The 26,947-nt window shown below is 51.1% G+C and overlaps 2 protein-coding genes across 3 annotated transcripts in view; both read right to left on the minus strand.

Annotated features, from left to right (window-relative positions):
* Window positions 1-11,609: 11,609 nt before the first annotated feature.
* On the minus strand, window positions 11,610-18,913 carry LHX3 (LIM homeobox 3). Its single transcript, XM_074923940.1, has 6 exons — window positions 18,786-18,913; window positions 15,844-16,015; window positions 15,478-15,680; window positions 15,184-15,335; window positions 14,902-15,073; window positions 11,610-13,204 (listed from the first exon to the last, which is right to left on the minus strand). Exons 1-6 carry the CDS (start codon window positions 18,853-18,855, stop codon window positions 12,786-12,788), a joined length of 1,188 nt encoding a protein of 395 aa, XP_074780041.1. The 5' UTR covers window positions 18,856-18,913; the 3' UTR covers window positions 11,610-12,785.
* A 2,065-nt stretch (window positions 18,914-20,978) lies between these two features.
* Window positions 20,979-26,947, minus strand: part of QSOX2 (quiescin sulfhydryl oxidase 2) — a 28,902-nt gene continuing 22,933 nt past the window's right edge. For both annotated transcript variants that reach the window (XM_074923795.1, XM_074923794.1), the window contains exon 12: window positions 20,979-25,440. In XM_074923795.1, coding sequence (XP_074779896.1) covers window positions 24,890-25,440 — 551 coding nt within the window. In that variant the 3' untranslated portion in view covers window positions 20,979-24,889. The remainder of the gene's footprint in view (window positions 25,441-26,947) is intronic.

A 26,947-nucleotide genomic window follows, 5' to 3' on the forward strand; every position in this document is an offset into this window, starting at 1 on the left:
GGTCTGTCAGGTGGACACAAACCCTGAATAACACCACCGAATTCTGTGGATCGGCTGTCCAGATACTCCCCGTGTCATCGGGAAAGTCTTAGGCGCTTGCCAACCAGCAGCCCTGCCCGAGGAGCGGGTCCCCCCCAGCCGGGTGGGCTGGGCTGTTGCTGCAGCATGATGGGGAGCACAAACCCTTGTTCTGTTAAGGAGGGAGGGACACATGAGGGTTTAGCTTTACTGTTGCAAATCAAGAGAATGACATGGATTTGTGGCCTATCATCTTTGACAGCCTCCTTTAAACTGCTTATTTTAAAACAGGATAAGCAGAGGATTAATAACCTTGCAGAACACAGAGAGCCTGGTTCCTCCCAGGGCAAAGGGAGCAGGGGAGCCTCTGCAGCATCCCTCTGGCAGCTGGGTGAGGGTCTCACCCACCTCCTGCCACTGCCCTACACCCTATGTCCAGCTCAGTCCACAAAAATATTCTGCAAACTCAGGATATGCCCCTAATTCAGTTACAAGAATAAGGCAAATACCAAAACTTGACTTTCCTCTGCACGGCTTGAATTAAGGGGGCAGAGGTCTGTGTGGTAAAACTAAATATTTTCTTGATCATCAAAATAAAATCATTTCAAGGTCAAGCCATGTTTCAATGCTGAGGAATAGAATCTTTGCTCCTCCCACTCCCCAATCAAGTTGGATAGAAATGTTCATTCAGAACATACTTGCTAAAGCCGTGAAAAATATAGTTTCCCCCCACTAAACACAAACACACATGTATTTACTGGTGAGTAGCTATGCTGAAGAGCACAGGGGAATTATTTCATCCAAGTCCTCATTCATTCAGTCATTTCGGGGCAGATTTTCCACCCAGCACTGCTGGACAACCCCACAGAGCCCACGGGGTGGAAGGGTAAGTGAGTAGGGAAGAGCAAGAAGGTCCCTTTCACACTTCTGCAAGACCTTGTTGACTTGAAAACGCCACATTTTCAGCAAAGCAGCAGCACATCTAATAAATCACATCTGTACGCTGCTTTATTCAAAGGCACTGACAGTTTAGGATTGACGACACCCAGGGCAACCTAGTGTCAAGCACTCCTAATGAAAACTATCCCATTTTGCTCCAGTAGTAGCAGCTGCCAACAGACATAATCTACTGGCATATGGAGAAGGCCATGCTAATCCCTGCAAGGTCATTAACAAGAGGGTGAAAATTACATGCAAAGCACCAGCTGTGGCATCCCCTGCTCCCTCACACTTGATGTAGCAGGGGCAACAGAGGTGAAAAATGCAAGTACATCTCACCAGGCCAAGCATTTCTATTAAGAGCGCAGCTATTTTTTTTTTCCCCCCCCTCCTTCCCCAAACCAAGATTTGGGACTGAAAATTCTTCCCGTGCAGAAGAGCAGAAAGCCTTTCACAAGTGTCACCTGTTTTCAGAGTCAGAAATGACTCGAGGGGAGATTAGCTTCAAGTCAGCGTTGCTGCAGGACAGCAGGAGCAGAGAAGCCACCCAGAAGGACTTGGCCCACCTCGCTCTGCGGGCTGTGCTCTGCCACCGCGGGAGGCAGGGACCCACGTCCCACCTTCCCTGACAGCCTCTCACCACCGGCCCCGTGGGGAACAGATGTGGGGCTTGCCCTCAGATGCAGAGAGCATCTTTACACCCTTCTTTCCAAGCATTTTTCTTCAAATCACACTGACGAGCCTGAACCTTAATTTTTAACACCCAAGCCTTATTTCCAAGATCTCTGCTGGGCCATCCTCCTTGGATCAGGGACCTCATCCTCTGTGCTCATGCAGCATTTTGCACTTGTATTGATTGACACTTGGCAGGTAGCAGGCACCAAAAACCCCACAACAGACCGTTTGTGGCACAGCTGCCTGGGACACCAGGCTGATATCTGAACTCCAGATTTGCACTAGGTCTTGCCGAGCGCATTAGCAGGGACAGACTTGCTGCCACACTGCCAGGTTCTCAGAGCACAGAGGTCCAAATGCCCTCACAGCAGCACGGAGCAGCTCTGTACTGGCCTAAGGGGAAACTAAACCTCCAGCCCATCTTCCCTCCAACCCTTAATCTGCAAATAAAGTCCCCGTCCCTTCAGTCTCACCTCAGATTTATATACTGCAACATTTACATGCACATGAGCTCTGCTTCCATAATCCCAAACTCACTCCCCAAAAAATATTCTACATGAGTTCCCACACAAGTATTCTTTCCATTAAATCATGCAAACGTTTTTATAAGCAATAAATCAAAAAGTCTGTTAAAACACCCCAGCAACAACTACCTAAAACAAATCTTTTTCAATTTAAATTCTAGCCTGCGTAACAATCAATCCCATAAACCCCATGATTGTTAACATTACTTTGGGTAATGTTTAAAAACATTAATTTCAAAAAATGTAATAGGAAAAAAGCTCTTTAAATCGGCAAAAAGATAAATGGTCCTCAGCAGCATGACCTTTTTCCATACCACAGTGACATTGAATCATTTTAAAGTTATTTACATTTTCATTCTTCCTTGGAAAAAATGTTGACAAGGCTTTCACAGGCCGTAATGGATACCCAGCAACATCTATGGAAAGTGTAACTGCATCAAGAGCCCTTCCTCAATTCCTCTTCCCTGCTTCGCACCAAGCAGCTTTAATTAATGGAGGAGAGGTGACTTCAGAGCAAATTTCTCATTAGCACGACTGGCTGACCTGGGGGAAGCGACACAGCTCCCCAAAACACAGCTAATGCAGCCTGCGCTGGCTTTAACCACCGGTGTCTCTGCCTCAAGCATAAGTGCCTTCAACTCCACTTTTCAAAGATGAATTTGACCTCCAGGCTCGTAATTGCCATCAGGCTGTGGGTTGGTCTGTGACAGCTGAAAAATACCCGAGATAAGTGTTGGCTTTGCTTTCCAACCCGAGCCCGACGCACACAGGAGGGGCAGCGCCGCAGCGTCCGCCCGTGCCCGATGCGCCCCGGGTACGTGTGACCTGCAATTCACTTGTGGGCACACATGAAGCGATAGAGCTACGTGGAAATCATTCAGAAAAGAGCCTTGCACAGGAGTGGGAAGGGGCTCACGTAAGCCCAGCACACGCACAGTGACAGCCGTGGCTCTGCCCCAAGGAGACCTGGTACTTTACGAAGCCATTCCCTGGGGTGGGATAAAGTTTGACACCTTCCTCACCGTAACTCACAGCAGGAGCAGGGATAGCCTTAAAAAAAAAAAATAAAGACCACTCTGCTTTTCCCTTCCTCCATCCTCTGCTGAGCATTTGGGCCTTTCTGCCAAGACTAGCAGAAAGTAAAACATCTGCTGTGCTGAAAGCAGGCGGTGACTCCCGGGTGACTCCTGTCCCCACAGAAGCAGCAAGCTGAGGGTGATGGGGTCCATCTCAGTCCTGGCTCATGAGCCTTCGGCAGATCTCTGTGATATTTCTGCTCCCAGTTCCGCCCCGGGTATCCCAGTTCCGCCCCGGGTATCCCAGTTCCGCCCCGGGTATCCCAGCCCTCTCCCTGCAGCCTGTCGGGCACAGCAGGGAAAGCACAACTATATCAAGGCTCCATGCACTGCAACTTGATCTTTGCTTGACTTGATTCAATATTAATGACAAGTAATGTGTCAAACCACCGAGCCACAAAAGCGATCATATTCCAGCTGTGCTACGCCTGAAGGAAAAACAGGCTCACCTTGAATGCGGGGCCACGCAAGGACCCAAAACCCTGCGAGCACCCAGGAGTGCAGAAGCTCCTGGCACCCCCAGCCCAGCTCTCCTGCGGCATGAAGGGGCGTCCTACCCCCCAGGCAGGCTGTGGGGCACAAGGACATCTCTTTACAGCTGTACACCACAGCCAGGCCCGATAGCAGCCCACAACAATCTGAGCTGAGGGCTCAGATATTTCAGCAGCAGCTCCTCTAAGCGCTGCTCAGGACCTGCCACTGCATCGCGCTGCGCTTGCTCTGAACAGCTGAACTCGCACACAGCACGTAACCCCCTGCTCTTTATATTGAGTTGGGAAAAAAAACAATATCCCACCAGATGAAAGCGTGTCCAGTTAGTGTTCTTCTGAATTAATGAGATACTTCAACACAAGGGAATTTATTTCTGAAAACAACGATTTTCCTGTTGTCAAATCTAGCGATAAAAAGCTGCACAAATCTGTATTTCGATGGATCTGAGCTACAGCTGTGGCTCAAGCCTGACTCGGTGTGGTTACGCTGCCCCTGTTGCTGCAGCGTGGCTAATAGTATCCCACAATTAGCATGCAGCATATTAATCCATGCAAATAAGCAAGTCCGGTCCTCTAGTCCAGAAAAACACTTGGGGGACCAATTCTTTATTTCTGAGTGTATGATTAGTACAAATTAAAACCAGAATAAGTTTTAATTTTGCCACATCAGGCAGGATCATCAAAACACCCTCATCCCCCAGAGCCAAGTCCCAGTAAGATCATAACAAGGGGATGTTCCAACTAGAATGATTAGGATAGTTCAGGAAAATTAATTTGGAAGTTCATGGCAGCCTCCTGTCAGAAACAGGCCACAGCGAGGAGGGTATGTTCAGAAAATGAAAATGAAAAGGCTGTGCTAAGTACCGCTGGTGGCAAGTGACAGAAGCAGGATCTGGCTCTGCTCCTTCTCAATCGCTCTCATAAAAACCCCGTTTACTATGAAGCCAATTCAACAGGATAAACTCAACAACTGGAGCCCAGTTCCCAAACACAGAGGTCTGCTGTCCAAATCCTCCCTCATTTAGCTAAAGGCTCCCCACGGCTCCGGGTTGGGGCTGGCCAGAGCCGTCAGAGCAGTTGCTGCACGCAGACCACGAGGAGAAGGGTGACGAGGACCACGCTGGATATTTAACTGAACTTTCTGAAGAGACCAGTTACAACAAATACCTTTTTAACACACACATCCCCCTTCTGCCACCCTGGCTTGCTCAGCACACGCAGCCTTGCTTTGCTTCATCATCCTCAGACAAGGCCATCAGGCCCTGCCTGGGCTGGGGACCTGCACCCCCCAGCACCCGAGGGAGCAGTGGGCCTGGTGCAGCATTCTTATCCAGGAGCTGATCACCGTCCCTCCTCTTCCGCACACACAGACACAGCTTGGTTTGTCCCTCTCCTTCGCCAGAGCCATCCCACCCCCAGAGATGAGCGAGGCAGCAGCAGGATTGGTTCCAGGAGCAGACAAGCAGGAACTTCAGCATCCAGCCTCCAGAACTTTTTCTGCCTTTTAAATTAGAATTCACATTTGAGAAAACAAAACAAATCCCCATAAATCCTAGTCCGACTTGCAGCATGCGGAAGGGAGAGCAGCCACAGCCCATCATCGGGTGGCCTCACAAAAAGGAACGAGCAAACAGTTCTAACCCCTCAATCCCAGGCTGTGTTAAAAGCTCATTGTACATCAAGCTGAGATCACCTGAGGTTTGTTTTGGATTTTTTTTTAGTTGAGAAAAGAATCACACGTTGGGGACCAACCTCCCCATGAGTATAAAGGGACACATACCCACAGGAACGCCGGGCCAGCTCCTGGGGAAACGCCGAGCATCACGTTCTAGAGATGGGCTCAACCCCACATCCCACGGATTTACAACAACCCAGCCCCGCAGCTCACACCACTGACCTTCAGCGCAGAGGGAAGGCTCAATCCCAGGTCCCAAATGGTCAATACAGAGAGACCCCACAATGCTTGAGAGAGGCCAGGAATGAGCAAGGACACAGCCCTAGAAAAAGGGTGGTGGGAGGCATTAAATAACTCCCTTTGGCCTCCCCTGCAGAGCCCAGGTGGGACTTGTTGAGGCTGATTCCCTCTTTACAGGCAGGTTTGAGTAAACCGGTGCAAATAAACCTTCCACCCCGAATCCTGCCCAGCCCTGTATGGGATTGAGTCCCTGTCTGTGTGGGGACACAGCCCTGAGCCCCTGTTTCACTCTGCTGCTTTGCGCTTCTGTTGAACGCCCCCTGATTTACACCACTGCAGGAGAGGGGAGCCTGGCGTCGCACCCCTCGTGCCTGCTGTTAATAAGTATTCCGATGGGCTATTTCCATAGATTGAGAACAACATCCTCCCTCGGAAAAACAGAAGTGATTCCTGAATTAATTTAGATTTCCCGCTGCCTTGTTAGACCAGCTGGATATGGCACGCTTCATCTTCTCTGCAAACAGTGCCGCGGTCCCTCTGGGACACTCAGCACTTTATAAACCTGTCAAGCCCTTAAAGCCAGTGACCATGACGCTTCACAACAAAACACGTTGAGGTTTATGGCCACACACACACACACACCAGCCAGCCCCGGAGAGGAGAACCAGCGTGGATGGGTTTGGAAGTGAGGGGATGTTGTTTTGTGCTACAGTTTCATTTAAAAGCAAGCAAAGAAAAAAAAAAAAAAAGCGCACTGCATGATTTATTTTAAAGCATCCAAGCTGCTGCAAGATGCAATGCTTTGAGAGCGTATGTATATACATGGGAAACAGGAGATTGTCTCCAAAGTCATTTGCATTCGTTCCCCTCCCTCCCTCCTTCATGCAGTGAGGGGTTTTTTTAAAGGCCTTATCCTGGAGACGGCTGGAATACCGGCGACTTCTGCGGACATCAGAGACTTCTGGGTGCAGAGCACCCGATCCAGCTGGGTTTCGTTTCCAAAACACACTGTTCTGCCAGTTCCCCAGCACCTCCGATGCTGGTTTATTTTCTTTACCCTTCCAACAAGCTCTATTTTTACACAGACAACATTGATCCAGCATCTCTGTGACCTGCTCCCCGCGACCCTCGGCGAGCAGCTCCCGGCAGAGCGGCACGGACAAGGCACAACCAACGTGCTCCCTCGTATCCCCTGGGCTGCTCCTTCTGTTTTAGACCCATGCCCGTCCCCGGAGCACAAAGGCCACATGGTTTTGGGCTCAGAGCCGCAGGTTGGTCCCTGTGAGCCGCGCTCAGCTGCCCGACGCTGGCTGGCTCCGCTTTCCTCCCGCACGGCCGTTTGCTCAGCCTAACAAGTCAGCATCTGATGAAGTCTCTGCCGTTTGGGTCCCTCAGGGATTATAATATGACTGCAGCAGGTCCCAGCTATTCTCTGCAGCCCAGCATGTTGTTGCTTCATTAAACGCCAAATTGTTACATTAATTCTAACTGCCCTGTAGAGATGTAGCTGTCAGGAATGATTTACTCGCCTCCAGCTGACTCGAAGACTTTTTACAGGCTCCTGCGTAGGAGCTGGAAGAGGCTGGTGCCCGGGTGGGAGCGGGATGCGGGACGTGCATCCAGCCAGATCCTGGCAGCAAGTGGCTCTGCCCTCCCCAGGGAGACAGAGATGCTCTTCAGGCCGCAGTGGAAAAATAACCAGGGAGCTAAAAAAAAAAAAAAAAAAAGATGCGGAGATTGGTTTTGTCTGAACTGGGGGCAGCTGGTGACCAAAGTTGCCTGTTAAAATGCAGCATCTTTGCTGAAATATTTACTGAGTCCTAATCTCTGGGATCTCTCCTTCACACGAGCAAGCAGCTCTGCCTGCGCTGCGGAGGAGGGTCCAGGTCATATATAATTGTCAAAAAACATCTCTGGTGAGTCAGGACCGAGCCAGTTGTCAGCTCTCCTCTGTGTTTTCCCTGGGTTTAGAGTGAGGATCTCAGTGCTTCACACACAGCAAATCAGTCAGAGGAAGGGGAAGGGACCCGGGTCCCCTCCATTTGGATATTCCATCCCTCGGGAGCCCTAAAATAGCGCTGAGGGTGCATTGGCCGGTGCCAGTCCCAGCAGCATCGCTGCATCAGGTCTCCTTTCTTCGTTTGTTAGAAATTACCTGAGTCTTTGTTCAAAATAAAAAGAAGACCAAACATCTTGGTAGCCAATGTGCAGTTTCTGCTTATAAACCAGAAAAGACCATTTAAATAGTTTCCTCTGTCGGAGGATCACGGTCAGCAGTTGCTGTAGGCAGTACCTGTTCCTTCCTGGCACCCCGCTCACACACACACGAATACACACACATAGATATGTGTGTATCCTGCAAGGGAAATGTGTTCTAACATGGACAAGTTCATTTAAACTTGGAAGCTTTACATATTTGCCTATTAAATTATTTTTCATTCCCAGACCGCAAAAGACTGAGCACAAAAGCAGTGTTTCTGCATTCTAAGTCAGTGTTTTCCTCAGGCTCTGTTCCCTACCCACTACACCCGCGTGCCAACACACACCTGCCCATGTGCTTTAGTGCAAAATGCACTCCCAGCTGGACACATCATAAAGATGGCAGAAAGAAGAAGAAGAAGAAGAAAACCCCTTAATTGAAACACCTTCGCTTTTTTTCCTTGGTGTATTTTTGCTGGCTTGGTTTTCTTGTCAGGTTTTAACAAAGTTATTTGCTGCTTTTAAATGTTATTTATTAGAAATGGTGCGGGTCTCCTCTCTCCTGCCTTGACCCCCCAGACCTTGGTGCGGGTGGGGATGCGCGGGGTGGTGGGAACACCTTCGCTTGGGTGCTCGGACACGTCTGGGAGAAGCCACCAGAGGGGACCCTGAGGGTGACCTGGCCCCAGTCACCTTCCCTGCTCCCCCTGCACGAGGGCTCTCACCTGGCCCATGTCCCCAGAGAGGCTTTAATGTCCCCAAAGGGACACTAAGATCCCTGTGTCCCAGGGAAGCGAGGTGACCCCAGGCCAGCCCTAGGACCCCAACCAAGGACACCCCCCTTTCGCCACCTCCTTCCCCTGGATCAGGCTGGAAAAACCCGCGTGCCCTGGCCCTGTCTGCTCGGCTCACAGCGGCTCCTCAAGCTGTGGCTCCGGTGGAAGCTGCAGAGCAGAGCCGGGGGGATTAACCACCCCCCGGCATTTGGCTCCCGCTGGCCCCGTGGCTCCCGGCCGGGCCAGCAGGCGTTGGGCCACTGCCTGTGGCCAGCACCGGCAGCCTCGACCACGGCAATAATCAGGTTCCCTTGTAGAGCTGACACCCCGCCAGAAACTGCAGAAAATATCTAACAGCGAGGTGGTGCCTACCCCTCCTAGCACGAGGGGGTTGGTTTCATTGGCCTCGTGCAGAAAATCAGAATGAGAAAAAAAATTATGTCTACTGTTTGACACAAGAACTATGAATTTCCTGCATCTGTAGGCAATGCAAGGTGAGGCACAACTGCTTCCAACAGATCAATGTGCTGTTCGGAAAAAAGATTCACACATTGGATTTTCCTCACTGAGAACACCAGAAATTTCCTGCCTCCCATGTCATGCACTCAGGCAAATCAGCGGAGGTTGTAAAGCTCACCTGCAAAACTGAGCAACGCAAAACCCCTCTTCCTAATTCTGGTTGGGTTTTACAAGCTGTCAGTCAGTTGGATAGCGTTAGTTTTATTTGCTTCTTTCAAATTGGTTTTCTTTTTAACGGGAAGAAAGCATTTATATTAATGGAATCCCTGAGCCTCTCCTGAAAGGAGAAGCTGAAACGCAATCCCTGAATTTTATATCAGGACGTTCAGGGAGCTTTTCTCCACGTTCAGATGAGCACAAGTGCCGGCAACTTTCAGCCCGTTCTGCCTTTCAGAGCAAAGCACAAAGGCAGGGGGGGAAATTTGCATTTCTTCCTTTCTTAAATTCAGCCATCCGCTGGGAATTCCCAGGGTGAGAGGAACAACAGCGCCCGTTATTTGCTGGGAGGGAAACCATGAAAAAAAGATCTGTAAAATACGCGTTCGATTACCAGTTTCTAGACAGTGGTTTTATAACAGCAGCGTCGTCCTAAATTCAACGGCATTTCTGTCTTTCTGTTCTTACAACCTTCTTTTTTAGGAAATAAGAGTATTTTATAGCCTTTTTCAGCGTTTTGTAGGAAAATATTATTTATACTTGAAAAGCCAAATTGTTTTGGTGCAAAACATCCAGATTTGATGGGACTGTTTCCACATCACAGGGCAAGAGAACAGAAAGCACAGAATTTTTGAGAACAACAAGCTCTTGCTTTCTGTTCGGGTGAAGTTTTGTAATCCTCTTTTTAAAATCCCATCAATTTCTAATCACTCCATAAGCCTCATTGTCCCTGCAGCGTACCTACGGGCTAGCAGCAACAGTTGCCTCTTTATTACGCGGGTCTGGAGAAGGAAGAAAAAGCAGCTCCAGACTCTTGCTGCCAAACCCAGCTCTGGGCTCAGACTCGAGAGCTCAGACCCAAACGAGGCGAATTTCTGCCTCGGCCCCAGGACACACAGCTTCACCCATCTGAAAAATCTCCGACACGAGTAAATTTGCACGTATTGCCCCCGGGTCCAAGCTGGTGTTTCTATATCAAAAGCCCCACAGTGTCACGCAGAGGGGTTTCTTCCTTCCCCGCCACAGCTCTTGGACTGGGTCTCCTGAAAACAAGAGTGATTTCTCTGTGGAGTGGGTATTGCGGCGCTGAGGCAGCGTGCACCGACCCGTTTTGCTCTGGGTGGGCTGAGAGCTGGCTGGGAGCAGAACGGGGATGTGTCCTGTGTGCGTGTGTGACAGGAGGGGGAAAGCTGTCAAGGTGCTTACACAGTGCAGGTGGTTAACGAGGATTTGGTAAATCGAAATCTTTCTGCAAATACTGTCAATACCTGCTCACTTCTGGAGATGTCGGTGTCCCACCCTCACAAAGGCCCAGGAGGCCGGGCTCGGTGGCCGGGGGTCGTGGCAAACACACGTGCTCCCGCGGCTGCCAGGGTGATTGTAGGGAGAGACGGGAGACGGCGACACATCGCCCTGTCCCAGCAGTGGGGATGTGTCCTTTAGAAAAGGTAAGGAATGAAAGTCTGGACTCTCCAGGCGTCTCTGGGGCAGCACATCGTGCCGGGGTGCTGGCAGCCTCCCCAGGCAGCACAGCCCTTCCTGGGGGGGGTCCCCTCCAAAGCGCAGGATGGCAGCCGCACCCCCGACCCTGGCGCTGCCCATCTCAGATCCACGCGCTCGCAGAGATGCTTGATACATAAAAAACCCCCGGTACAAATATCGCCTGGCTTCCCAAGGGAGGGAGAGTCTCGGAGCCCACGTGCTTTAGAAAGTGTCTCCCCTCTGATTCTTAAACCAGAGACTTCAGCAAAGAGCTTCGCTCCGCTCCGGGGAGCGTGACCACGGACGTTTGTCTGTGGAGATACACGCGTGCACGCGCCTCTCGTGCGTGTGTGCGCGCACACGGGCTGTATGTTCCATCAAGCTTAAATTCCTCAGGGGTTTTTTTTTTTCCTTTTCTTTCTGATTTCTCTTTGAAATACTCCACTATCTGACTTAATCGTGTTTCGTGCGCACCGCTCTGCCCACAGACAGACAATGTCAGACTCCGCTATTTTCTACTGCTTTAGCGCCACAGATTCCTGCTTTACATGTTTCCACCTTTGCGATGAATGCTGAAAAATAACCATGACCTGTCGAAAACAGCTTGATCAAAGCCTGTGCAGGCACAGAGCAATACTGGTTGGATCTCCCAAGGCTTGCCAGCCTCCAAAACTGCCACTTTTTGTTTCTGTTTATCAAAACATTTTTACATCGGTGGCGTTGCTCCTCTGTTAAAAGGGAAAAGTGTATTTCAACACTTTGTGGAATCATGGCATTGAGTTTTGAGGACTTTTAGTTTCAGGTATTGATGCTTTTGATGTGAATTTAGCAAAAGACTATTTAAAGTTTAGCTGACAAATTTATTTGTAATCTTGAAGTATTTGATCATCAGAGAGAAAGCGAGAATATAAATAAAAGAGACACTGGACATTCACATAATCTACAGTTAATTCAGTAATTTTTTTACAGAGAACAATATACATATTGTCTTGCCTTTCCTCACAATCGGCTCGCACTACATCTGCAGAAATACACCCATGCCTGGAACAGAGACGTGTCCCCAGGAAAGCGTGTGCTTGCCCCGACACGCTCCCAGCAGTGCCTGGGGAACGGCTGGAACGAAACCAGCCGAACCCCGCTGCTGGGAGACACCCCCCCTCGAGAAGGTATTTGGCAACAAGACATCGGGGTGATTTTGGAGACATTTTGCAGTAAAACTGTTGCAAAGGAATCTGAAAGAAAAGCGTAAGATTCACAACCCAGAGCTGCTAGTGTTCCCGGGTCAAGAAAAATCACCTCTCAACCTCGTGATAATTTGGTAATAAATACATCTATTCACGGTTTAATGCTTCTAGGGAAGAATAAAACTAGCAATCTACAAATTAAAAAGGGGAGAAGCAGAATTAACGTATGATTTTCATCTTACAAAGGAAAAGGGTTGTTGATAAATGATTGGCATATTAAAGAGCATTTCACTTTAGAAAAGTTAATGTAAATTCAAAATAAAACAAAACATACCGCATCGGTGCGCTTTTTAAAAAATCTGCTGGAAGAACAGAGAAGTTTTCTACCATGGGTTTCTGAAGTGATTCACTATTAACATTTCTCCTATAGAAATATAGACATTGTCACACCTTTGACCGTGGATGAGGACTTTATTTTCTCTTAAAAAGGTTTCGGTGCGGGTGGGTGATGAAGCAAGTCCTTGCTTTGGAGAATGCACTGACAACAGAAAGCAAAATACCTCATATCAAATCTGTAAAGCACAAGTCTCGGCGTTTAGTAAAGACACGATAACGGGGTTCGCCTGGACGCTCCGTGATCGCCTTCGCCCCCCCGTCCTCGCTGCCCCGCCGCCGGGTCGCCCTCCGACAGCACGGCCGCTCTCCCCACGCCGTCACGCTTTCCTGCCCCGCTCGGCACTCACAGATCGTCCCTCCTCCATGGCCAAGAGTAGGTGACGTTGAACAGCACCGAGTCCTTTCCCTTCCCACTGCGCGGTGGTGGACCCCGTATCAAAACTGAGCGTGGTCGACTTCGTCCAGCCACGAGGCCGGGCTGGCCGGGAAATCCGGGTATCCCCCGCTGCTGCCGGTGGAGAGGTCGGAGCTGGGTCCGTTCCCAGCCAGGACCCTCATGGACTGGGGCACCCCTTGTCCGCTTTGTCCCATGATGCCCAAGGCGTTGTCTGGGTAAACCAAGCTGGAGATTAAAGGCTGGTGGCCTGGCAGCGCTTGCAAGGAAGCTGGTGACTGGGGAATCCCGTAGGGGCTGTTGGATCGCAGGTCGTGGTACTGGTCCTGAGCTGGGATGCCGCTGTGATCCAGAGCAAAGCTCCCGTTGGTCCCAGCCTGCCTCCCCAGAGCCGGGGACGCTTCGTTGAGATTGCTGTAAATCCCATTGGAATGGCTCATTTCCGACATAGAGGGCTCATCTGAAAGGGAAAGGGACTGGTTTTACTGGGAGAGCACTGGTCACGGCTGGCAACGGTCGCACGGGAGCTCCTGCAGGCTCTGGGGATAAATAGATTAGACGGGCAGGAGCTGAGCAGCCACACACTTGCCACTTGTAATTCCTTATTATTCCCATCCTTGTCGACAGATCTTCATAGAAAGCCACAGGATTATTATTTTTTCTGAGTACAAACATCTGATAATACATTTTGGATTTTAAAAGGACGCATGGGAAGTACCTATCAAAATATAAGACTGCGATTTAAAAATAATCCTTTAAAAGGGAACGCGAGTTCAAAGTCCTTCCACCTTTTGTTCTGCATTTTCTATTTGGCTTTAAGGTTTATCTTGAATTTTGATACCATTTTTAGGAGCTACCTGAACACTCACCAATGCAAGAAAAACTCTCCACTGCTCAAAGAAAAAAAAAAAAAGGATACTAAGTCTCATCTTTGCCTGCTATTAAATGAGCAGGATTTGTCTGCTCAGACACAGGCTAATGAAATGTATTTGTACGACATAAAAACACTTCTGAAAAATGAGCAATATTTTTTAAGTTACCAGCAAAAATTGTTTGCATTCGTTAAGGGCTTTACGGCCGGTGAGAGCTGCTCTGTTGCCTAGGATACAAACCTGTTTGTGGCATCAAGCTATCAATAATTGTTCAACATTTTTTAGTTCTTATTTATAGTATATTCATATTTAATGATGCTGATGCGCAGCGTGTATAAACAGACTTGAAAATCAAATCGTTTTTAGGAATGGGGGGGGAGAGGCTGAGCTGCGAAGCTCTGTGTATGAACTCTACACGCGTGGCTGTGTCAAGACGCGCACCGAGTTTTTGCATTTCAGCTTCTTCTCTCCCGTGTTCCTAAAAACAAGACACACACCCGCGGGTGGGGGCACAGACCAGGGGACGTCGCCCGGAGCCGGGGCCGCGCAAGGATGGGTCCCCTGCAGCGCTGCAAGGCATCAGCCCCCCCCCAAAAAAAAACCTGGCCAGGGCCTCATCCTGCTCCTGCTGCAGGTGCCCTGGGGCCGGGGAGGGCGGGATGAGGCTCTGCGGGACGAGCTGGTGGCGCTGGGGAGTCCCAGCAGAAATCTCCGCTCTGAAAATAGCGACCCTCGGGCGCAGAAACCTCCAAACACGCAACGAGCTCCCTTTGACAGCACAGGGGAGGCACCGAACCGCGACGGGAGTCCGAGCTAGGAACTACCCAAATTAAACCAGCCCTAAACAGGATGGGGGGAAAAAAAAAAAATAATTCAACGTACTTTTCCCCATAGAAACGTTCAGTGATTTCAGACTCCCTGTTTTTGTTTTTTTTTTTTTTAAATCTTTCCGAGAGTCCCTGAGAAAGGCGGCACATCTGGCACCCGCCTGCCCCGGGGGCTCCCCCTGCTCTCCCCACACCTTTTTGGCCAGGACAGAGCCCCCCCGGCGGGCGAGCGGGGTGTCCCCTGCGGTCCCTCAGCCAGGCTGCCCCCCCCCCCCCCCGGCAAATCGCTTCTCCCGCCTTGGTTGATATTCTTTAGATCCTTCTATTCTGGTTAAAAATTCTTAACATAGCAGCGAGGGGGTGAGAGGGGCTTTGCGGGAGCTGGAGCGGGGGGGAGCGGGGGGCCCAGGCCGAGTCCAGCAAAGCCCCGGCTGGGCTCGGGGCTGCGGGGGACCGACCTGTGAAGGAGACCTCGGCGTCACTGTCGGGCCCCTCCTCCTGGATGCTGTCCTTGTCGGACTTGGAGGTCCCCCGGGACCGCTTCATGTTCCTGAAGTACTGACCCCACCGCTGCCTCCCGGCGTCTTTTTTCAGCCTTTTCTCCTTGGCCCTGCGGTTCTGGAACCAAACCTGGGAGCGGGACACGCCGAGGAGCTGCCGGCTCCTTCCCCGCCGCCTCCCGCCCCGCCAAGACCCGCCGTGGGGTGAAGGGGGGGGCCCCGAGGGCCGCCCCGTCTCACCTGCACCACCCGCATGTCCAGCCCCGTCTCCGAGGAGAGCTGCTCCCGGACGTGCCGCGCCGGTTTGGGCGAGTTGTTATACGCGTTTTTAAGGGTCTCCAGCTGCTTGGCCGTGATGGTGGTGCGGGGCCTCTTGGCCGTGGATTCAGCCTCTGCCGACACGGGGCGAGTCAGAGGGAGCGGCCCCGGGGGGACACCCACACCCACACACACCCCCCCCCGACGGCAGGCGCTCCCCGCCCGGCGTGAGCGTGTCCCGGAGGGCAGGAGGGGCCGGGATGGGGCTGGGGGTACCTCTCTGCTTGGCCGTCTCGTAGTCCGCCTTGCAGACCAGCCTGCTGTCCTCCATGAGGTAGAACTCGTCGCCGGTGGCCAGCTGCCGCTTGCAGACGATGCAGGCGAAGCAGTGCAGGTGGTAAACGAAATCCTGGGCCCGGCGAACCACCTGGGTCGGGGGGATGCCCTGCTGGCAGGCGGCACACTTCGTCCCGAAGCGCCTGGGCGGGGGGGGGACAAGCGGCGGCCGCTGAGCGCGGCGGAGAGGGAGGGGGGGGGGGATGTGCGGGGTCCCCGGGCTGGCCCCGCCGCTGCCCGCGGTCCCCAACCCCCCCACGCGTGTCCCCAAAGCCCCCCCCACCCCCCCCGGGTTTCCCCACGCACTTGAAAAAATCCTCCTTGCAGTAGACGCCGTCCCCGCGGCTGAAGCACTTCTCGGCCAGCTGCGTCTGGCAGTCGGAGCATTTCAGGCACTTGCTGTGCCAGTGCCGGTCCAGCACCTTGAGGATGAACCTGTCCACGATGTGCTGGTTGCAGCCGGCGCACAGCGGGATCTCTGCGGGGAGAGGCAGCCCCCCCACCCCCGTCAGCCGCCGGCCCGCGGGGCTGCTGCCGCCCGACGGCGGCCCCGGGGGAACGGCCCGAAAAAAAAAGAAAACAACAAAAAAACGAATGTTCGTTGCAATTCGTTGGCCCGGCGCCGTGTGAGCCTCCCCCTCACCAGGCACTGCGGGGGGAAGCGCCCGGGGACACCGAAAAAAAAAAACCCAAACAAAAAAACCCAAACGAGATGGGGACGGAACGAACCCCCGGGCAGTGCCGCCGGCAAAGTTGAAACGCAATTATTGCGGGCTCTTCTTTCTTTTTCCTACTTCACCTGCAAAGAACGGCGGGGTAAGCCCGGGCGGGCTGGGGGGAAAAATAAAAAAAAAAAAAAACCAACAAAATTACGAGGATTGCCCTGAAAATAAAAACGCTGTAGGCTTGTCCTGTCGCCCTGCAGATAACGACAGAGGTGATGTAGAAAGAGATGGTATAAGGATACAGAGGAATAAAAATAAACAGATAGGGTGGATAGAGAACGAAAATGTACAGATATATAGAGAACGAAAACGTACAGGTATCTAGACGTAAATATGTTGATATCGGTGTGTAGGTACAGATACAGATAAGTAGGTAAAAATGTGGATATAAAGGTACATAAAAATCGGTATTTCGGTATAGATACAGGCGGAGAGGTCTATGGGCACGGCTGCGTGGACACTGACAGATGCGGACACGAGAGGAGCCGCATATAAAGGGAACTGTATGGTGCCCAGGGGTGCCAGCTGTGCGCAGGGGGAGAGGTGGCGATGATCTCCTTAGAGCTATTAATTGTCTCCTCAACAATTAACCGCGTCCGAACAAGCCACTCCGCTAACGGCGGCGCTGAAGGCAGCGGCCGCGGCTGCCCCGGGGGGACCGGACTGGGCTCCGGTACCGGCCGCGGCCCCGCAGGGTCCCGGTGCCGCCCCGCCCGCGGTTCTTACGCTGCATGGCGACTCCGCGGGCCGCGGCAAAGCCGCTCGCTCAGGCGGGCCGCGGGCACTGGCGCATCTTCCGCGGGGCGCGGCCCCCGCCGTTCCCCAGCCCCGCCGCTGCCGGACCGGGGTGCGCTCCCCCCCGCCCCGCCGGCCCTTCCCGGCCCCCCCAAATCACGGCGGCAGTTGCCCAACACGCCCCCCACCCCCCGGCCGCTGCCACCCCCGCGGCGCCGGGGATTTAATTCGCTAAAGCGGGTTATTTTTAGACGCCGGCCCTCCCCGCCGGGGCCGGTCTGAGCGCCGGGCAGGGCATCGCGCCGGGCTGTATTTAATCTCCCCCCCCCGCCTCCGGGGCCGGCGGCACATTCCCTCCCGCCGCCCCTGCCCGCTCCGGCCGGTCGGGAGGGGGACGGCTCCGGGGCGCCCAGAAACGAAACCCGGGCGGGGTCCCCCCCCGACGGGGCTGAGCCGGGGGTGGGGGGAAATGCAGCACTGGAGGGGGGGTGTGGAGGGAAGAGGCAGCACCGGCCGCTGCCCCGAGCTCGTTGTTGAGCCGCAAACCTCGGGATCTGCCCCCGGGCAAAGCACCGCAAGGCTCGACACCCCCCCCCCCCCGGCGGTACGAAACTCCCCGCCGGGCCCGATCCTGCTGCCGCCCTGCCCCGGCGTCTCCCCCCGCGCCCCGGTGAGCCCCGCCGCTCCCTTCCCGCTGCCCCCCCGCGCCCCGACGGAGCCGTGAACGGGCGTCGCGTCCGGCGGGAAAGCGGCGTTTTCGCGTCGTTCCTTCTACCGGGGGGGTCGCGTTCGGCCGTGTCGCCTCCTCCCCCCGATAGCAAAACCATCTCCTGATCGCCGGGTCAAACGCGCAACTCCCGCGGCTGCCGTGTCCGCGCCGCGCGGAGAGCCGCGGGGGAGACCCACAGCGGGACAAACCCGGTAGAACGGTGACCCGGCCGGCGGCGTCGGTCCCGCTCGCGGTGACACCTCGGTCCCCGCGCACCGGCGGCGCCCCCGCCCCTGCTCCTCGTTGTTTTGTTTTTGAGCTCCCGTCGGGCGCGGTTGAGAACCGGGACCGGACCCGCTGCCCCGGACCCGACTGTGCCGCTCCCGGTAGGACCCCCCCCCGCGCCCCGATGCCCCCCGCCGCGACAGTGCTGTCTCCGTTCGTTAAACGGGAGGGGAAGAAAAAAAAAAATAAAAATCAAACACCAAAAACATTTAGGAGAAGAATTAACGGGAGTTTTTCCAAAGCGGGGAGAAAATTCGGGTGGGAGCCGGGCGGGGCGGCGCGGGAGGTTTCCGCCGTCGGGGGGGAACCGGCGGGCGCAAACTCCCCGTTTCGTTGTTGCCTTCGTTGCGCGGGGAGCGGCGGGACTCCGGGGCAGGAGCCGCCGCTCCGCCGGCTCGGGCAGAGCTCCCGCCGGGGCTGGGCAGCGGGGCGAGCCCGGGGCAGGCGCCGCCTTCCCCCCCGGAGCGGGCGGGCACCCCCGGTCCAGACCCGACGGGACCCGACCGGAGCCGCCGGGGTGCGGGGGGCAGCGGGGAGGGGAGGGCGTCTCTAATATCGGGGACGAGGCGGGAGGGAGCGGGAGGGAGCGTGGGGCGGGCAGGACCGACCGGGAGGGATCCCCCGGTGCCGTCGGGCCGCCCACCTCCCCCTGCGGCCAGCCCCGACGGTGCCCCGGGGAGCGCGGGACGGGCACGGCCGGGCCGGCTCCCAGCGGAGCTCCCAGAGCCGCCACCGGTGCCTCCGCAGGGGGACGCGGAGGTTTGCGCGCCTCCTCCCCGCCCCTTTCCCCTCACCTGGGCTCCGCGGGAAGGGGCAGAGCTCCGCTGCTTTCTCCGAGCCGGCGCGGACCCGCTCCAGCAACATCGCGGCCTCCGCGGGCGCCGTCCGAGGTGCGCGGGTGGCTGCGGAGGAGTGGCGGAGAGGCGCGGAGGGGAGCGCAGGGAGCGGCGCGGGGGCTGGCCGCCGGCCGGGGCGGAGCGGGGCCGGCGCGGGGGGGCGGGCCGGGGGCGGCACCGCGCCGTCGGGCCGGGCCGCGGTTCACCGCGGGGCTCTTTAGCATCATAAAAGCGGGGAGGGATGGGGGCGTGCGGCAGCGTGACACAGTGTGTCCCCCCCCCCGTCCCACGCGTGAGCTCAGGCTTCAGCCGCCGCCCTCGGGCTCAGAGCGGCCCCAGAGCCTCCCCCCCCCCGTAAAACCCCCGACGGCGGGGTCGAGGGAGTCGCCATCAGTGGGAGCCTCTCCCCGGGACCGGCCGCCGCCCCCCGCGAAACCCCCGCGCCCGGATTTCGTTTGCCCCCGCGCGTGGGGAGCGCAGGGACACACACACACACACACACACGATGACTCGTGTCCCCTCCACTAATTAGTTAATGAGCGCGGCAATCAGCGCCCTGCGGCCGGAGGAGGTTAATTGTGCTAATTGACGGGGCAGACGTGGACGTGCGTGTGCAAGAAGGGGGGGTGCCCCCCCCGCCGTGTACCCGCACGGGTGTGCGCGTAGCGGGGTGCAGGTTTCTGTGTGTGTGCCTGGGTGTTTGTGCTCTATTCCGCGGGGGTTCGCGTGTCTGCGGGGGCAGAGGCGTTGGTGGGTGTGCGGGGGGGGGACACACGACACAGCCCCGTGCGTGTGTGCGCCGCTTCCCCGGGCAGCCGCAGCTGATAATTGTGGTTGTTACTGTGAGCCCGTTAATCCCCCCCAATCCCTTTACCTCCTGCTCGCGGGGGATTACAAATTAATAAAAGCAGCTTAGGGGCGGGAGCCTCCAAACACACATATGTTCCTGCCCGACGGCAGCGCGGGGACTTTCGCCCGCCCGTGGGGGCGGCCCAGCGCTGAGCTGCACCCACCGCGGCCCCGGGCTGCTGCTGAGCACCTCTGGGTGCCCGGCTGCTTTCCTGCCTGCTCTGGATCCTGCGGGGCTTGTGGGGGGCCGACGGCTGGGTCAGGGACTGTCCCCCCGGACGGTTTGTCTGGTTGGCAAATAGCGCAGGGAGACATTTTGGGGGCCAGGAGATGAGGTCCCCAACTAAAGTGCTTAGAAAGGCCAGGCTGGAGCGTAGCCGTGGTAATGCCGGGGACCACGGCGGGTCCTGCTGGGTACCCCCAGGAGCTGGGGGCACCCCGACCTTCCCCAGGGCCATCAGCAGCTCTGGACGAGGAGCAGGACCCACATGGTGTTTTTTAAGCTCAGTTTAGTAAGTGGGGTTTTAGTCTGATCCTCTAAGGAGGCAGTTTATAAACACGTGTGTGTGTGTGGTGGCGGCTGTTTCCCAGCGCACGGGGCAGGTGGTGGCCGTTGGGGCCGTGCAGGACGGAGGACAGCGGCCGATGGCTCGCTCAGGACCGTTGATGGCACGTGCCAGCCCCGCGGGTCACCCGCACTGTGGCACCATCTCTGCGGGTTCCCCCAAAAGCCCCTTTGGCCACCCAACATACACCCTTGGGCCCTCCCGCTCGGGCTTTGGAGGGGAGTTGCAGTGCCAAACTTCTAAAGAAAGAACCTTATCTACAGGTTTAGACATCTTACTGCTTTCTAAAAATAGCTTGGAGTATGTCTGCAGGTAGATCATCAATATCGTTAACGAGTCGCCGTGGCCTCTTCTCAGTGGCAGCCGAGGCTGCGGAGATTCAGAAGCACCCAGTGGAGGCTGGCACCCTCCCTGCCCGAGAAAAGCTGTTCAGGTTTAAGGGAAAGAAAGATTTGCGTACGTGTGGAGATAGAGAAACGTCGTGCATTGGTCAGAAATGGGAAATTTTTCCATCGCTCCTACAAACATTCGCTGACATTTTATAAAGTTATGGGATAACAGTAAAAGAAACGGGAGTAAAAGTTTACCCGTCCCCAGGACTTCTTAAAATGAAGTACCCACACAAAACGACCAATACGGTTTGAAACGGACACGTATGCAAGCTATCCTTGCAGTAGTTTAGCTAAAAAGTATTGGAAAATACAGGTAAAAAGCCAGAACACACCATACTTTGCCCAAACGTTTGCAATTTATTTTAAACAAGCACATTAGTTTACAATTTAGTACAAAACAGTCACTTTTCCTTCCTAGAGAGGTATGAGACCGAGTAAAAAAACCAACCAAAACAGAATAGACTTGCAAATGTCAAGTTATTGAATTAAAATAAATAAAACATTTAAATTACTGATTTATTCACTATTTTTAACACCTCATATGCAACGCACTGACCTAGACAACACACCTTGGAGCTCTCGCTAAGATGGTAGTTCCCATCCAGTTCTGAGCAGGAACAGCAGGATGGATATACTGCTGGAAATTAAAAATTTAGAGTTCTGAGGGATAACTTCATTAGGTTTCATTAGCACTCGCAGCTTTTCTTTCCTGGCACATTCCACAGTACTCCTTTTATTTTCTGTGCAGGTTTAATATTTCCTCTTTAAAAACATCCGAAGAGCAAAGGCAGCTCCATGAATTACAAAGGGCCAAGAAATCCTTCTCGGAAATGACTTGCCACCAGTCCACAAATGAACGTGGTATTGCAGAAACTTCTGTGGAACAACCCAATACAGGAATAAAACCTCCAGGATTGAGGACAACATGCTGGTTCGAGGCAATTTTTAAAAAGGAAACACCTTCTTGTAACTCAACCACCGGTAACGCAACACGGCAAAGCAGCATCGCACATTCCCCAGCAGATTTATCTTTACAGTCAGAGTATGTAACGGGATGTAATTTGTCATTATAAAGATAGAAAACAAGAGCAAGCAAACCAAGACTTACACCACTGAATTCAAAGTCGAGAAAACTTTTCCAGATGAGGTCACTACTAGAATTAAAGTGAAAACCTTAACCAGTTAACTGGCAACAGAGTTAGAGCACCAACACGGATAACTGACATCCAAATTTAATGCTTTTACTGACCAAACAAAAAAAAAGACCCCTGGAGGTTTGGGTATGGGTTCACTTTGTCATGCTTCCAGAGTCACAGCAACATTGAAGTTAATGGCGTGTAGCAAAAAATACACCTTGTTCCAAACCCACATTTGCTGCTGTTTTAATGGCAAAATCATCCCCCCAAACCGTCAAAGCCTTTAGTTTTCATATGCAGATGAAAATAAGCAGAGTCAAAGCTAAGAAACTCGGGTCTGTGTATTTGGTGGAGTTCTGAACACCAGCAGGAATGACCGATTTTTAACTTCAAAATGTGCAATAATACTGACAGCAGGAAATTCAACAGTCCCACAGAAACCAGCCAGATTTTTCAGATCTGATGCTTGCTGTGCTGCCGTTTCAGTGTTTGGGTTGTTTGGTTTGTTGGTTGGTTTTCTTGTTTAGTTGGTTTTGTTTTTTTGTTTGGTTTTCTTTTTTTTTTTTTTTCAGGAGTTAAATGACCTTTGCCTATTGGCAGATATTAATGTCTCCCTGAATTAGGTCACTTAAAAGTTGCCTGATTTTTTTGATTAAATTGGGAACTCTGGGCTTTCCTCTTAACAAGCCTCCTCCTGGGACCTTTCACTGGATTCCAGCACAAAGCAAGTGGCACTGACGAGCCAGCCTGGACCACCTTCCACCACCGGTTCTCTATCTTTCTAGCTACTTACAACCTGTTTTAATATTCAAGCCCAGGTGCTGTAATTATATTCCTAAAGAGAACAGACCCACAATTGCTTCTTGTGCCAGAACGCTTGAGCAGTGAGGGTCCTTAAGCAGGGCCTGCCTTAATGTGGCAGACTTAACGTCAAAATCAAAGAGAGAAGTTTTCCCGTTAGCCCAGGGAGACAATAAAGTTGCTGTGGGTGCTCCCAGCAGCGCTCGGCTGGGCAGAGGCAGCACGTGGCAGAAGGCAGGAGCTGGCCCCCAGCTTCACCCAGAGTGTGCAGCGCCAAGTCTGTCCCACTGGAGCAAGAGCCACCGGGCACACGCACAACAAACAGTGAAGATGGCTGCAGGGAACCAGAGATAATGAGCCTCCCCACGTACAGCAGGCTAACGGTGTCACGTCAGTGGAGATTTTTTTTTTTTCCTCTGACACGTTTACAATAACCACAGGTTATTACTCTGTGTATGTTATTTTGATCAACTTAGGGAACAAGGGACAGTAAATCTCTGAAGCTCAATTTTGTTGTTCCAAGTGGAAGCTGCAGAAACTCATGTCAGAAATGTTCAAACGAGATTTGATTAGAAAAAAAACACATTATCTCGAGTTTTTGTGCTTTTAGACCATTCCTGTTGCTAGGCTTTAAACTTTTTATGCTAGGGCTTATGATTGAAATAAGAGGAGGACACACCAATGGTATAAATACAATGAACTGGCCAGGGACTGTTTATTCCTTCTCGCATAACTGAAGAGCTAGCAAACATTCAATTAAATTAAAAGTTGCAAATGTAGAATTGAAAGGAAAAGCCTTTTTATATAACATAATTAATCTGTAGAACTCACCGCCACGAGAAAACATTAAGGCCAAAACCTATTAGGATTAACTGAAGATTAGGTAATGGATAACCAGAACATGCTCAATTACATTGGATAGGATTATAAACTTCACTATCCAGGACGTGAATTATCCCCCCCAGCTAGGCTCAGACAGGAACTCCTATTCCAAGTGGGAATTTTGTAACTGTTTTCATGGTTTCTTCTAATTGCTGCCAGCCAGGATCCCACCAGCCCTGCGAAGGCAACTGCCATATTCCCAAGTGCTGCTGCATCCCAGAAGGGAGCAGCTCTCGGATTTAACCATCAGTGAAACCCTTCTGGACCCAAACCCAGGAGCACTCCAGCAGAAGGGCAACAGCAATGGGCTGTTCTTCCAAGCACTCTACAGACAACTTCACGGGGAGCAGGGGAGACTGTGAGCTTCAGACTGGAAATACCAAGTGGTTGCTCCACCTCAGCACAAAAAAATTCCTACATTGTAAAGGAGTTTTCCAACATCATAAAAAACTGATTTTCAGATCTGTAAATCTGTTCTGGCACGCTGATGCAAATTTTGCTGTCCTCCCCTGAAAACATGGTTTCCCTTTACAAGAGTTCAACAGAATTGGCGTCCATCTGGGTAACACAATAATTACTCAGCTACTTCTCTGGATCACAAACGAGTGAGGGGAGTTATCTAATGCTCCATTACCACATCCAATGGAGGAACAAGTAAAGTGCTGGGTCTGAGACTACCTTGCTTACATCTAAAATTCATCAAAATGGACGACAGCATTAGCAGTCGGGCTGCTAACTGAGATACAAAATGCCCCAAAACTCCCATCCTAGGAGACACGTAGGCATCCTTGGCTGGAACGCACAAGAGAACGGAAGACTTATTTGAACATGTAATGCTTTCTACTTTAAATATGCAGTGTAAATAATATTTCGGAAAGTCACATGGGTTTAGAATTGATTTAATGGGAATAGAACTTGTTTCCTGAAAAAAAAAAAAAAAAAAAAATCAGAATTCTTGCTTCTCCAAATGAAGCAGTCAAGGTAACAGCATAACCACTCAGTATTCTGGTAGGTAAAATCAGCTTGGATAAATTAAAAAAAAAAAAAAAAAAAACCACCAAAAAACCAAACCTGACTTGAAGTACACAAAACGATATCCAATTTCCTTCTACGCCAGGCACAGTTGATTGCATAATGCAATGTTTACTCTGAAAATGAGTAAAGGATGTAGGTGGCGAGTCACGGAAAAATCTGAACTGAAAAATGTAATGCTTCCTTCAGTGGACGTTTTACGACAGCACTGCGTGCCTCTGTTACAGATTAGGGTTCTTAGGGCGAGCTCTTTATATTAAGCTAGAACACTTGTGAAATGACTTGGGAAGAAAGGGTTCTGAAACAAGGAATACTGTATATAAAATCCCTGATCATAAATATTAAAGCTGTATCTGGTACTGAACAGCCACGTACAATGAAAACTTGGTTTCCAATTTAAACTTTTATACAGATGAACGATAATACTTCACTTTCCACCGTTTTGATCTCATTCGGAAAAAAAAGTACATTATCATTAAAAATAAGGATGATGCTACATACAGTATGACACACAGACTCATGTCTATGTTTGAAAATCCAATCCCTAAGAAAGACATGGCCTGCTTTGTCTCTTTAAGGCCAGCTGATCCAACTGCGCTTTTACCGTTATCTTTGACAGGTCCATGATTTGCTACCAACTTATCTAACACCTTCGATTCTGTATCTAGTATGTTTTCTTTATCCTGGATCTTATTTTCTCTGTTTCCGCTTGGTTTCTTCAGTGGGTTTTTGTCTTTTCCCTCTCTTGTATCCCCCTGTTCTGTTTCACTGGAGTCAGTCTGGCTTGCAGTGTATTTATATAGAATATTTTCACTGTTATAGTGATACTTCATGAACTGTAGAACTTGGGCTTCATTCCAACTGTGTAATCCTTTAATTTCTTCATGACACGCAGGACAAATGTCTGGAGTTGGCCACTGAACTTTGGGAAATTTTGGATCTTCAGTCAAATCACCTAATTGGGAGGAGAAAAGAATAAAAATATCGGAAGTGAATGAACTAGGAAAGCTGAGCCATCAGACGCTTCACTGGAAACCACAGAGAGTATTTTCCACTTATAAATAGTGAGGTTGGCAAAAAAAGCCCACAGCACAATCACGTTTGTATTAAACCGAGGACAATCATGAACAAATTTGGAAATTCACGTTTCCTTACGGAAACATCAATTATGTTCTGAAGAATTGTTTCCTTTTTCAAAACACAAACACTAAATCATAACTATTTTCCTTTTCTCTCAGTGAAAGCTGTAGTGTTCAAATTCTAATACGAGATACTCCAACTGCTATGTTTTTAGAAGGTACAAACCCCCCACCATCTGGGCCTTTCAGGGGTTAATCTGAATTATGGTTCAAAACAAACTGCTCTTTTGCACTCAGTGGTCTTTAATCCCGAGCCTGGTTTGCAGGAAGCAGTTTCAAGGCCAAAGACTTGCAGGTATATTCACGTTTCTATACTGTGAACCATTCCATTCTCAGCTTGCCTTTTCATAGCTTGCATTATTACTATAGCAAACTATTTTCAGTACTTTAAAAACCATTATCATATTTAAGATGTATTTTTCAGCTTGCTTTTTAGCATTTAAACCTGTAATGCTGCCTTGGAACTAGATCCAATTCTAACGTTTCAGTTGCTCATTGCTCTGGCTGCCTTTCTGTCTTGATGGCAGAGATGAACACTGTAGCCAGTGTTGCACTTTGCTCTAAAAAAAAAAAAAAAATTTAAATAAAATATGGAGATAATTTTTAGAAAAAAATAATCTATCTGGTAAAAAAAGCTAATTTATTTAGCTGATTGTTATTAGTACACTAACAAAATATTTCAGAAATAAATATAGATTCTTATTATTGCTTTTATCCTTTTTAAAGGCAGGAAACTCCCCCATGATTCCGAGCAAAATATTGTTTAGGGATTCAAAGAATGCTTTAAAATATTTGTCTCCTTGATATTTACAAGTAAGAGAGCAAGTTTGCATTTCAGATATCTTTAAATAAAGATCACTAAATAAATAAAGATTATTTATTTAAAGATATTATTTAAAGAAATAATATGTTTCAGTAGAGAAGTAGAAACAAAACATCTTATGGGAAGAATACAAACAGAAAAGTTGCTGTACTTCATGTTTTTCTGCCAAAAAAAAAGAGAATGCTATAAATTCTGTTCATTCTAAAGCAACAGGAAAGAATTAAATAGGGCAGAGCCATATACAACGATCTCATGGCCCACACTTGAAGGCTGTGCCAAGGTGTTTTCATTGACCAGTCAAACATCCATTTCTCACTGAAAGCTCTATACATCACCAGAAATACAGATGCAGCTTTTAAGAATTAAAATAAGTCACTGTCCCATAGAGAAATTTTAGTAAACTTAAAAAGCATAATTTAGTATTATTATTTATACTTCTTACTAAAAGGGTATTTTAGCTGGCTGTTGCATCATCTAAATCAATATCCATGCGAGTTTTC

This window comes from Athene noctua, chromosome 20, assembly GCF_965140245.1.
Source record: "Athene noctua chromosome 20, bAthNoc1.hap1.1, whole genome shotgun sequence".
NCBI classification, from domain to species: domain Eukaryota; kingdom Metazoa; phylum Chordata; class Aves; order Strigiformes; family Strigidae; genus Athene; species Athene noctua.